We start from the raw sequence: 13,847 nt of genomic DNA on the forward strand, positions 1-13,847 counted from the left end.
TTTTTCAGTTCTGCCCACAAATGTTCTATGGGATTGAGGTCAGGGCTTTGTGATGGCCACTCCAATACCTTGACTTTGTTGTCCTTAAGCCATTTTGCCACAACTTTGGAAGTATGATTATGATTATTTGGAGTACCCATTTGCGACCAAGCTTTAACTACCTGACTGATGTCTTGAGATGTTGCGTCAATACATCCACATCATTTTCCTACCTCATGACGCCATCTATTTTGTGAAGTGCACCAGTCCCTCCTGCAGCAAAGTACCCCCAAAACATGATGCTGCCACCCCCGTGCTTCACGGTTGGGATGGTGTTCTTCGGCTTGCAAGCATCCCCCTTTTTCCTCCAAACATAACGATGGTCATTATGGCCAAACAGTTCTATTTTTGTTTCATCAGACCAGAGGACATTTCTCCAAAAAGTACGATCTTTGTCCCCATGTGCAGTTGGGGACAAAGGAGTCTGTTTTTTTTTTATGGCGGTTTTGGAGCAGTGGCTTCTTCCTTGCTGAGCTGCCTTTCAGGTTATGTCGATAGAGGACTCGTTTTACTGTGGATATAGATACTTTTGTCCTGTTTCCTCCAGCATCTTCACAAGGTCCTTTGCTGTTGTTCTGGGATTGATTTGCACTTTTCGCTCCAAAGTACGTTTATCTCTAGGAGACAGAACGCGTCTCCTTCCTGAGCGGTATGACGGCTGCGTGGTCCCATGGTGTTTATACTTGCGTACTATTGTTTGTACAGATGAACGTGGTATCTTCAGGCGTTTGGAAATTGCTTCAGACTTGTGGAGGTCTACAATTTTTTCTCTGAGGTCTTGGCTGATTTCTTTTGATTTCCCCATGATGTCAAGCAAAGAGGCACTGAGTTTGAAGGTAGGCCTTGAAATACATCCACAGGTACACCTCCAATTGACTCAAATGATGTCAATTAGCCTATCAGAAGCTTCTAAAGCCATGACATAATTTTCTGGAATTTTTCAAGCTGTTTAAAGGCACAGTCAACTTATATACTTCTGACCGACTGGAATTGTGATACAGTGAATTATAAGTGAAATAATCTGTCTGTAAACAATTGTTGTAAAAATGCCTTCTGTCATGCACAAAGTAGATGTCCTAATCGACATGCCAAAACTATAGTTTGTTAACAAGAAATTTGTGGAGTGGTTGAAAAACGAGTTTTAATGACTCCAACCTAAGTGTATGTAAACTTCCCACTTCCAAAGTATTCTGTTTGTGTATATATCTATATATTTTTATGGTTATTATATTTTCATGTCAGTCTTGATCCGTAACCGTCGGTTACACAGTGATACAGTAGTTGTACCAGCCCTACTTTTGAGTGATTACATTGTGCGTGATCGCCTGTGCAAAGAAAAACTCGACTGGTGTTTTGACAACTGCATGGCACACATTAACCAAGAACTCATATGTATCTTTCAGAAACCTTATGTTAATGAAACAAAGTGTTGAATATTTATATTAGTATTTTTTTTAAATCAATTAATCTTTGCCGTTTGTGGTTCATAGGAGAATCGTGTCAGAGTATGAGAAGACCATTGCACAGATGATTGGTGAGTGTTTCTCTGAACATACAGCTACAGTAATAATGACCCATCCCCAGTGTTTCTCTGAACATACAGCTACAGTAATAATGACCCATCCCCAGTGTTTCTCTGAACATACAGCTACAGTAATAATGACCCATCCCCAGTGTTTCTCTGAACATACAGCTACAGTAATAATGACCCATCCCCAGTGTTTCTCTGAACATACAGCTACAGTAATAATGACCCATCCCCAGTGTTTCTCTGAACATACAGCTACAGTAATAATGACCCATCCCCAGTGTTTCTCTGAACATACAGCTACAGTAATAATGACCCATCCCCAGTGTTTCTCTGAACATACAGCTACAGTAATAATGACCCATCCCCAGTGTTTCTCTGAACATACAGCTACAGTAATAATGACCCATCCCCAGTGTTTCTCTGAACATACAGCTACAGTAATAATGACCCATCCCCAGTGTTTCTCTGAACATACAGCTACAGTAATAATGACCCATCCTCAGTGTTTCTCTGAACATACAGCTACAGTAATAATGACCCATCCCCAGTGTTTCTCTGAACATACAGCTACAGTAATAATGACCCATCCCCAGTGTTTCTCTGAACATACAGCTACAGTAATAATGACCCATCCCCAGTGTTTCTCTGAACATACAGCTACAGTAATAATGACCCATCCCCAGTGTTTCTCTGAACATACAGCTACAGTAATAATGACCCATCCCCAGTGTTTCTCTGAACATACAGCTACAGTAATAATGACCCATCCTCAGCGAAGCTCAGTGTTTCTCAGTCTACTAAATAAGGGATTTATATAAATATTTGGTTAATTCTCCCTCAGCTCACAAACTGTTCAGTATGTTAAGACAAAACATCTTATGTGCACAATTCATTATTTTATCAAAATTAAACACTGAATCTGCTATTGACGTAAACTGTGTTTCCACCTCTGATGCAGCAAAAGCTTTCACCCTTCAGATGGTTGCAGAATATAAATACATCTGATTCTCCAGCCTCCCTGTTATCTTCCACATCAAACCCACAAAGATTCACTCTTCGTCCTGTTTATCTCGCTACTCTCCTTCATTTCTCCCTTTCCACCTCTGGACATATGGGTTTCCATTATCCATATAGCACCAGAGGAGGGGTCAACTCCATTATCCATATAGCACCAGAGGAGGGGTCAACTCCATTATCCATATAGCACCAGGGGAGGGGTCAACTCCATTATCCATATAGCACCAGAGAAGGGGTCAACTCCATTATCCATATAGCACCAGGGGAGGGGTCAACTCCATTATCCATATAGCACCAGGGGAGGCGTCAACTCCATTATCCATATAGCACCAGGGGAGGCGTCAACTCCATTATCCATATAGCACCAGGGGAGGGGTCAACTCCATTATCCATATAGCACCAGGGGAGGGGTCAACTCCATTATCCATATAGCACCAGGGGAGGGGTCAACTCCATTATCCATATAGCACCAGAGAAGGGGTCAACTCCATTATCCATATAGCACCAGGGGAGGGGTCAACTCCATTATCCATATAGCACCAGGGGAGGTGTCAACTCCATTATCCATATAGCACCAGAGGAGGGGTCAACTCCATTATCCATATAGCACCAGGGGAGGGGTCAACTCCATTATCCATATAGCACCAGGGGAGGCGTCAACTCCATTATCCATACAGCACCAGGGGAGGGGTCAACTCCATTATCCATATAGCACCAGGGGAGGGGTCAACTCCATTATCCATATAGCACCAGGGGAGGGGTCAACTCCATTATCCATATAGCACCAGGGGAGGGGTCAACTCCATATCCATCCAGTCAATTCAGGAAGTAAACAGAAATTCCAATTTTCCTAAATTCTTCTCTATGAGAAAACAAATGAAATTGGAATTTCAGGTTATTCTTGAATGGACCGTGTTGAAATGGAACGGACCCCAACCCCGTACAACACGGTGAAGGAGCGATGAATTATTTTATTATGCATCATACACACGGATACGGCTCTCTCACCTGTCTGGCAGGGTCGGAGTCAACTCCATTTCAATTCAGTCAATTCATGAATTAAGTTGAAAATTCCTATTCCAATGTTCCTCAATTAGAATTTTAGAATTTCGGGTTGAAATGGAATTGATCCCAACTCATATGTCCTGCAGCCTCCCAGCGTGACTTATAACACAACCCCTTATTTTGTGTTTCTGCTCCCGGCTTGGCCTGTTCCTATTGTATAAAACTCTCTCCAACAGGGCTGCCGGGTGAGTATCGAGGAGTCTACCTATTAGTTGTTTGTGTCTTCAGATCACATCCGTCTGTTAATAAAGAGAGAGAGAGAGAGAGAGAAAACTCTCTTCGTCTAGTGACATTTGTCTTTACATTGTTTGTTGTCTTTCACTTTTCAACGTTTGTTTATCAGGAAACTGGTGGTACTGTACCTTTAATATACGTTTCTACAATGCACAGCACCAGCTTTTCTTACTGAGCCTTTCTGTCATAGGATATCATGTAAAGCAAGGCCCTTTAAAGGCTCATTTCACTCACAAATGTGATTTTACTGTGTTTTATATATATATATATATTTCAACACTGTGAGGTTGGAATAATACTGGGAAATTATGAAAATTATGATCATGTTCTTTTTGTGTAAGAGCTGTTTGAAAATACAGCCGGAAATGTCAGCCTGTTTTGATGAGATAAATTAGTTAATTCACCAATAAGAAAGAGAGTTCCAAACCTCTCTGCCAATAACAGCTAGTTCTCAGTTTTGTTCCAAACCTCCCCACTCAGACCACTCCCACCATTAAGGCTAAGTACATAACTATGTGAGTTCAAAACACACACACGCATGCACGCACGCACGCACGCACGCACGCACGCACGCACGCACGCACGCACGCACACACACACACACACACACACACACACACACACACACACACACACACACACACACACACAGAGACAGTACTCCAGCACTTTGGATTTAAAGTTATAAAATGCCTATGAGTTTAAAGTGCATACTATCATATTTAATTTGAGGGTATTTTCATTCATATCGGTGGAACTTCTTGTACATAGTCCCCTCATTTTAAGGGACCAAAAGTATTGGGACAAATGTACTTATATATCTATTAAGGTAGTCAAAAGGTAAGTATTTGGTCCCATATTCCCATACCACGCAATGATTACATCAAGCCTGTGACTCTACAAACGTGTTGGATGCATTTTCAGTTTGTTTTGGTTGTTTCAGATGATTTTGTGCCCAATAGAAATTAATGGTAAATAATTTATCGTGCCATTTTGGAGCCACTTTTATTGTAAATAAGAATAGAATACATTTATAAACACTTCTACATTCATGTGGATGCTACCATGATAACGGATAATCCTGAATTAATCGTGAATAACGATGAGTGAGAAAGTTACAGACGCACATTTATCATACTCACCCAAAAATGCTAACCTTCCCTGTTATTGTAATGGCGAGAAACATGCTAATCTCTCACCATTACAATAACAGGGGAGGTTAGCATGTCTTGGGGGTATGATATAAAATGCTAACCTCCCCTGTTATTGTAATGTCGAGAGGTTAGCATGTCTTGGGGGTATGATATAAAATGCTAACCTCCCCTGTTATTGTAATGGTGAGAGGTAAGCATGTCTTAGGGGTATGATATAAAATGCTAACCTCCCCTGTTATTGTAATGGTGAGAGGTTAGCATGTCTTGTGAGTATGATATAAAATGCTAACCTCCCCTGTTATTGTAATGGTGAGAGGTTAGCATGTCTTGGGGGTATGATATAAAATGCTAATCTCCCCTGTTATTGTAATGGTGAGAGGTTAGCATGTCTTGGGGGTATGATATAAAATGCTAACCTCCCCTGTTATTGTAATGGTGAGAGGTTAGCATGTCTTGGGGTTATGATATAAAATGCTAACCTCCCCTGTTATTGTAATGGTGAGAGATTAGCATGTTTTAGGGGTATGATATAAAATGCTAACCTCCCCTGTTATTGTAATGGTGAGAGGTTAGCATGTCTTGGGGGTATGATATAAAATGCTAACCTCCCTTGTTATTGTAATGGTGAGAGGTTAGCATGTCTTGGGGGTATGATATAAAATGCTAACCTCTCCTGTTATTGTAATGGTGAGAGGTTAGCATGTCTTGGTGGTATGATATAAAATGCTAACCTCCCCTGTTATTGTAATGGTGAGAGGTTAGCATGTCTTGGGGGTATGATATAAAATGCTAACCTCCCCTGTTATTGTAATGGTGAGAGGTTAGCATGTCTTGGGGTTATGATATAAAATGCTAACATCCCCTGTTATTGTAATGGTGAGAGGTTACCATGTCTTGGGGGTATGATATAAAATGCTAACCTCCCCTGTTATTGTCATGGTGAGAGGTTAGCATGTCTTGGGGGTATGATATTTGCACGTCTGTAACTATCTTATCCGTGTTCATGGTAGCATCCATATTCACGTAGCAACAGTGGTGTAAAGTACTTAAGTAAACATACTTGAAAGTACATTTTAAGTCGTTTTTGGCATATCTGTAATTTACTTTACTATTTATATTTTTGACAACTTTTACTTTTACTTCACTACATTCCTAAAGAAAATAATGTACTTTTTACTCCTTACATTTTCCCTGACACCCAAAAGTTCTCGTTACATTTTGAATGATTAGCATGACAGAAAAATTGTCAAATTCACACACTTATCAAGAGAACATCCCTGGTCATCCCTACTGCCTCTGATCTGGAGGACTCACTAAACAGAGAACATCCCTGGTCATCCCTACTGCCTCTGATCTGGAGGACTCACTAAACACACATGCTTCCTTTATAAACTATGTCTGAGTGCTGGAGCGTACCTCTGGCTATCCATAAATAAAAACAAGCAAATGGTGCCGTCTGCCTTCCTTAATATCAGGAATTTGAAATGGTTTATACTTTTACTTTTGATACTTAAGTATATTTAAAACCAAATACTTTTAGATTTTTACTCAAGTAGTATTTTACAGGGTGACTTTTACTTTTACTTGAGTCATTTTCTATTAAGGTATCTTTACTGATACTCAAGTATGACAATTAGGTAATTTTTCCACCCCTGTGTATCAATGTCATTGTATCAGAGCCAAAACAACAACAAAAAATGTGTCGCTGTCCCAATACTTTTTGAGCTCACTGTCGATAAGGGGGTTTCAAACATCTCCTCGGGGACGTTTTACGTTGTTGTAGCAGCCCTGAACAAGCTCACCTGATTCACCTATTTAAGGTCTTACTGACTCAGGTATGTTAGCTGTGGGATAGTTCAAATAAATGGAATAGCTGGAGGCTCCCAGAGGAGAGGTTTGAAAAGCGCTGATATAGACAGTAGTCTCAGGTATGTACTAAAACGAACAACAAGAACCCTGGTCACCTGTAAACTAACCACTGCTCGAACAAGGTTAACCCACTGGGGGGGGGGGACGGGGACGGGGGTGGGATCAGAATGTTCAAATACTCTGTCAGTTTGTTGCTGTTCTCTGAAGTCTCTTTGGGCTTTCATTTCGCTCATCGTTCCGTGTTTGTTCTGTCCGCATGCTTCACACAGAAACACAAGGTTTATCAACATTGCCTTCGTGCTAAAATGTCCCTAATGCAGGCGTCATTAACTAACGTAGGAAGACGTTAGCAGTAGAAACATACTCTGTTTTTTTATTTTATTGATGTCAAATCCATTCTCTACAATTTCTCAATGAATGTAGTTACCAGTGTGTCTCTGTTTAGCCTCATTTATACTCGGCGCTAACATGCATCCTTAGTCCTGATCTTGTCCGCGTTCTGATTGTGCCCATTCGTCTACTGTGTCCGAATTGTGACCAGATTTCTTGGTCCCTCTGTATACAAATGATACTCTTGTAAGATGTCCAGACACAATGATTGGCTGACTACCTCCGGAGGCGGTCAGGAAGATTTGATCACAATTAGTCTTTTAATCATCTACATCTGTTAGGAAAATGTGGGCACAATCAAAATCTGGACAAGATTACGACAAAGGATACATGTAAAAACCAGGTATAAACAGGGCGTGCGTGTGTATATGTAAGCATGTGTGCGTATCGATATACATATTTCTGTGTGTGTGTGTGTGTGTGTGTGTGTGTCGATATACACATTTGTGTGTGTGCGTGCATGTTTTAGTGTCTTTGTATTTGTGTGTGCAGTATCAGGACCACCATCTCATCTCTATCCTCCCTCTCCTCTATATCTCTATCCTCCCTCTCCTCTCTCTATCCTCCCTCCATCTCTCTCCTCTCTATCCTCCCTCCATCTCTCTCCTCTCTATCCTCCCTCCATCTCTCTCCTCTCTATATCCTCCCTCTTCTCTCTCTATCCTCCCTCCATCCCTCTCCTCTCTCTCTATCCTCCCTCTCCTCTCTCTATCCTCCCTCTCCTCTCTCTATCCTCCCTCTCCTCTCTCTCTATCCTCCCTCCATCCCTCTCTATCCTCCCTCTCCTCTCACTATCCTCCCTATCCTCTCTCTATCCTCCCTCTCCTCTCCTCTCTCTATCCTCCCTCTCCCCTCTATCCTCCCTCTCCCCTCTCTATCCTCCCTCTCCTCTCTCTATCCTCCCTCTCCTCTCTCTATCCTCCCTCCATCCCTCTCTATCCTCCCTCTCCCCTCTCTAACCTCCCTCTCCTCTCTCTATCCTCCCTCCATCTCTCTCATCTCTCCATCCTTCGTCCCTCCATCTCATGTCTCTGTCTGTCCTCTCTCTCTCTCTCTCTTCTCTTTCTGTGTCCTCCCTCCCACCAGACGATGAGCAGAGGGATAAGTCTCTGTCTCACCACACCATCCAGCAGCTGATCATAGAGAAGGACCAGGCTCTTTCAGACCTCAACTCAGTAGAGAAAAGTCTGGCCGAACTGTTCAGACGATACGAGAAGCTGAAGGACGTCCTCGAGGGCTACCGCAAGGTAGGGGGGGGAGAAAGCACAGACACGGCTTCTGACGACTGCATACACACACTTACCGAAGGCTGTTCGTCACTGTCGATCATGACGATATTCCAGTCATTATTATTGTAGTGTCATGACTTCAGTCGGTTATTTGATGTGGTCCTTTGTAAGTCCTGCCTTTGGGGTCTGGGATGGCTCAGTTGGTAAGAGTGAGATGCTTAGCAACGGCGATCTTGTGGATTCCCACAGGGATCACATAAGAACTCAGTGTACTGTAACGTAGGATAACATGTGTCTGTTTAGGGGCATCTTCATATCAGACCCATTCAAACACTGTCTCTCTGTGTGTTACCATTCAAACACTCTCTCTGTGTGTGTGTGTGTGTGTGTGTGTGTGTGTGTGTGTGTGTGTGTGTTACCATTCAAACACTGTCTCTCTGTGTGTGTTACGATTCAAACACAGTCTTTATGTGTGTGTTACCATTCAAACACTGTCTCTCTGTGTGTGTTACCATTCAAACACGGTCTCTCTGTGTGTGTGTTACCATTCAAACACAGTCTCTCTGTGTGTGTGTTATAGTTGATAGTTTACTAAAACCCTAAATCAGGTGTCTCTCTTTCTGGCTGTGTGTCTCCCCATCAGAATGAGGAGGTGTTGAAGAGGTGTGCTCAGGAGTACCTGTCCCGGGTGAGGAAAGAGGAACAACGATACCATGCCCTGAAGATCCATGCAGAGGAGAAACTAGACAGGTGAGCCCTGAAGATCCATGCAGAGGAGAAACTAGACAGGTGAGCCCTGAAGATCCATGCAGAGGAGAAACTAGACAGGTGAGCCCTGAAGATCCATGCAGAGGAGAAACTAGACAGGTGAGCCCTGAAGATCCATGCAGAGGAGAAACTAGACAGGTGAGTCCTGATGGACCTCCCTCCCCTCTGAGTCTGGTTCCTCTCTAGGTTTCTTCCTTCTCTGATGTCTTTTTCCCTTGCCACTTGGCTTCAGTTCATTTGTTGATAAAAGCTGACGAGATAAAGTCTGGTGTTTATCCATCTAGACAGATCTAAACCAGGGGTTTACCAGTGTTTTAATGTGTGTCTGGTGTTTATCCATCTAGACAGATCTAAACCAGGGGTTTTCCAGTGTGTTAATGTGTCTCTGGTGTTTTTCCATCTAGACAGATCTAAACCAGGGGTTTACCAGTGTTTTAATGTGTGTCTGGTGTTTATCCATCTAGACAGATCTAAACCAGGGGTTTTCCAGTGTGTTAATGTGTCTCTGGTGTTTTTCCATCTAGACAGATCTAAACCAGGGGTTTACCAGTTTTTTAATGTGTCTCTGGTGTTTATCCATCTAGACAGATCTAAACCAGGGGTTTTCCAGTGTGTTAATGTGTCTCTGGTGTTTTTCCATCTAGACAGATCTAAACCCAGGGGTTTATCAGTGTTTTAATGTGTCTCTGGTGTTTTTCCATCTAGACAGATCTAAACCAGGGGTTTACCAGTGTTTTAATGTGTCTCTGGTGTTTTTCCATCTAGACAGATCTTAACCCAGGGGTTTACCAGTGTTTTTCCATCTAGACAGATCTAAACCAGGGGTTTTCCAGTGTGTTAATGTGTCTCTGGTGTTTTTCCATCTAGACAGATCTAAACCAGGGGTTTTCCAGTGTGTTAATGTGTCTCTGGTGTTTGTGTTTTCATCAGGAGTGTAACACTGAAAAACTTGGGCAAAGCAGAATCAACAACGTCTGTATCATTCAAGACTGTTGCTTTGTGAGAAGGTGTTTAAGTTCACGGTTAGCCATTGTGATGTAAATGATCGGCTGAAAATGACCAAGGGCCTTGCCTTGGCTCCAAGTCAGAGCAGGTAGGCCGGAGCCATGGCTCCAAGTCAGAGCAGGTAGGACGGGGCCTTGGCTCCAAGTCAGAGCAGGTAGGCCGGAGCCATGGCTCCAAGTCAGAGCAGGTAGGCCGGAGACTTGGCTCCAAGTCAGAGCAGGTAGGACGGGGCCTTGGCTCCAAGTCAGAGCAGGTAGGCCGGAGCCATGGCTCCAAGTCAGAGCAGGTAGGCCGGAGCCATGGCTCCAAGTCAGAGCAGGTAGGCCGGAGCCATGGCTCCAAGTCAGAGCAGGTAGGCCGGAGCCATGGCTCCAAGTCAGAGCAGGTAGGCCGGAGACTTGGCTCCAAGTCAGAGCAGGTAGGCCGGAGACTTAGTCAGAGCAGGTAGGCCGGAGACTTGGCTCCAAGTCAGAGCAGGTAGGCCGGAGACTTGGCTCCAAGTCAGAGCAGGTAGGCCGGAGACTTGGCTCCAAGTCAGAGCAGGTAGGCCGGAGCCATGGCTCCAAGTCAGAGCAGGTAAGCCGGAGCCATGGCTCCAAGTCAGAGCAGGTAGGCCGGAGCCTTGGCTCCAAGTCAGAGCAGGTAGGCCGGAGCCATGGCTCCAAGTCAGAGCAGGTAGGCCGGAGCCATGGCTCCAAGTCAGAGCAGGTAGGCCGGAGCCATGGCTCCAAGTCAGAGCAGGTAGGCCGGAGCCTTGGCTCCAAGTCAGAGCAGGTAGGCCGGAGCCATGGCTCCAAGTCAGAGCAGGTAGGCCGGAGACTTGGCTCCAAGTCAGAGCAGGTAGGACGGGGCCTTGGCTCCAAGTCAGAGCAGGTAGGCCGGAGCCATGGCCCCAAGTCAGAGCAGGTAGGCCGGAGCCATGGCCCAGTGATACGTGGGTGCCGACCCAAACAGATAGAAACAAAAAAGTCTGAGCCTTTTTTGGGGGTAAAACACTAGGGTGAATCCTCAGTGGAAATGTTGCCATAGAGTCTGTGTCTCTCTCCTAACCCCCAGGGCGAACTCTGACATCGCCCAGGTGAGGATGAGGGCTCGTCAGGAAACAGCAGCGTACCAGGCCTCTCTCAGGAAGGAGACCATGAAGGTGGACTCACTGGAGAGAACCCTGGAACAGAAGGTACAATCTCTCAAACACACACACACACACGTTATGTGTGTGAAAGACTGCATTCAAACCCATGTGTCCTGCATGCTACAAGACTATGTTAGCCATCTGCGCCAAAAACCAAGATGGAAGTCTTCAGTCTAAACATGACCGAATGGAGCCCACGTCTCCTTAGTGCTTTTCAGAGGGATGTAAAATAACCTCCTGGTTTTGTTTCTCTTCCCTAAAAGAACAAAGAGATCGAAGAGCTAACCAAGATCTGTGACGAGCTGATCGCCAAGATGGGGAAGAGCTAGCAACGCTGAACACGTCCTGCCCATGTCTCCAGGGCCTCAGGGGAACGGAGTGGTAGAGGAAGACAGAAGAAGGACAGAGAGAGGAAGTTTCCTCTTCTACTCCAATCCCTGGACAGATGGATTTGACGGACAGCTGAGGATGTTCTACACTACTGACAGACTATGTCCATGTATCTACTGGCAACATCGCCCCCAAGAGTATTGGAGGGTAACTCCTGGTCAATGGCTTCCTCACCATGTACAGTTTGATGTGCCAATGTGTACCACGTATCCTGTATCAATGGTTTGGTGAAAGGGACTTGGAAATGGTTATCATGAATGAGAGAGTGTGTGTGGGTGGTGGTGTGTGTGTGTGTATGTGTGTGTGTGTGTGTGTGTGTGTGTGTGTGTGTGTGTGTGTGTGTGTGTGTGTGTGTGTGTGTGTGTGTGTGTGTGATATAGAGAGAATGAGCATTGATTGAAGACATCGAATGATGGGAAAGACTGTTGGTCTGCTGTTGTCATCAGTTGTTAAACACGAGAGAATTAATGTTGGATGAAAAGAAAAACAGCAATATTGTGTATATATATATATATATACACACACACTGAGTGTACAAAACATTAAGAACACCTTCCTATTATTGAGACCCCCTTTAGCCATCAGGACAGCCTCAGTTCAGAGGCGTGGACTACAAGGTGTTGAAAGCGTTCCACAGGGATGCTGGCCCATGTTGACTCCAATACCTCGTTCAAAGGCCCTTACGTTTTTTCCCCATTCACCCTCTGAACGGCACACACACACACACAATCCATGTCTCAAGGCTTAAAAATCATTCTTTATCCCGTCTCCTCACCTTTCATCTACACTGATTTTAAAGTGGATTTAACACGTGACATCAATAAGGGATGATATCTTTCACCTGGATTCACCTGGTTAGTCCGTGTCATGGAAAGAGCAGGTGTTCTTAATGTTTTGTCCACTCGGTGTATATGGCAGACTAAATCAACGAATCGTTCAGTTAATAAGAGATAAACTTGATCACAGAGAACTGCACGTGGAAGTGTCAACATATAAACATCTTCTTTTTGTAAATAGGTAAATTACGCTGATTTAGAATGATTCTAATAAAAATACACTTGCAATTTTCATATTCTGTCAGTTTAAATGTCTTCTTTGGATCGTGAAATCTTCGAGACACTTTTTGCTACATATTTTGGGTCATAGCTTTTTAATTTTGATATTATTGATAATGAAAAGTAATTGTTACTGTAATAATCAGTTGTTGGGACAGAGGGTAGTTAATGAATTACATTTCTGACCGGTATGTCACAGTCCTGCTATGGTCGATGTCTTCACATGGTGGGAGCCATTGAACAAAAAAAAGAGCTCTGCACAGCTACACGCCTGGGTTCAAATAGTATTTGAAATCTTTCGGCGTTTGCTCTAGTTTAGTCGGGATTGACAAATTGCAGTTTTGAGACTATTTTATTAGTCTCTTAAAGCCAGGAAAGGTCAATCGAGCACAGATAAAGTAATTGAAATGATTTCGAGTAGTGTTTGAACCCAGGTCTCATCTGCTTACAACGCGCAATAAAGGATGGCAATTAAAAACATGGGCTGTAGCTTCTTTCAAAAATAATACTTCCGGCGCCGACCGAGATGGCCGCCTCGCTTCGCGTTCCTAGGAAAATATGCAGTATTTAGTTTTTTTATGTGTTATTCCTTACATTGGTACCCCAGGTAATCTTAGGTTTCATTACATACAGTCGGGAGGAACTACTGAATATAAGAGCAACGTCTACTCACCATCGTTCCAACCAGGAATATGACTTTCCCGAAACGGATCCAGTGTTTTGCCTTCCACCCAATACAATGGATCTGATCCCAGCCGGCGACCCTGTGCGACGCCGTAAAAGGGGCAAACGAGGCGGTCTCCTGGTCAGGCTTCGGAGACGGGCACATCGCGCTCCACTCCCTAGCATACTACTCGCCAATGTCCAGTCTCTTGACAATAAGGTTGATGAAATCCGAGCAAGGGATACATTTCAGAGAGACATCAGAGATTGTAACGTTCTCTGCTTCACGGAAACATGGCTCACTCA

General features: G+C 43.9%; 1 protein-coding gene across 2 annotated transcripts in view; it reads left to right on the forward strand.

The window, feature by feature from the left end:
* LOC139580507 (titin-like) overlaps positions 1–12,891 on the forward strand; it is a 128,734-nt gene extending 115,843 nt beyond the window's left edge. For both annotated transcript variants that reach the window (XM_071409267.1, XM_071409268.1), the window contains 5 exons: positions 1,530–1,573; positions 8,386–8,546; positions 9,172–9,278; positions 11,358–11,478; positions 11,697–12,891. In XM_071409267.1, coding sequence (XP_071265368.1) covers positions 1,530–1,573; positions 8,386–8,546; positions 9,172–9,278; positions 11,358–11,478; positions 11,697–11,762 — 499 coding nt within the window. In that variant the 3' untranslated portion in view covers positions 11,763–12,891. The remainder of the gene's footprint in view (positions 1–1,529; positions 1,574–8,385; positions 8,547–9,171; positions 9,279–11,357; positions 11,479–11,696) is intronic.
* The last annotated feature ends 956 nt before the right edge of the window (positions 12,892–13,847 follow it).

Source organism: Salvelinus alpinus, chromosome 7 (genome assembly GCF_045679555.1).
Source record: "Salvelinus alpinus chromosome 7, SLU_Salpinus.1, whole genome shotgun sequence".
In the NCBI taxonomy this organism is placed as follows: Eukaryota; Metazoa; Chordata; class Actinopteri; order Salmoniformes; family Salmonidae; genus Salvelinus; species Salvelinus alpinus.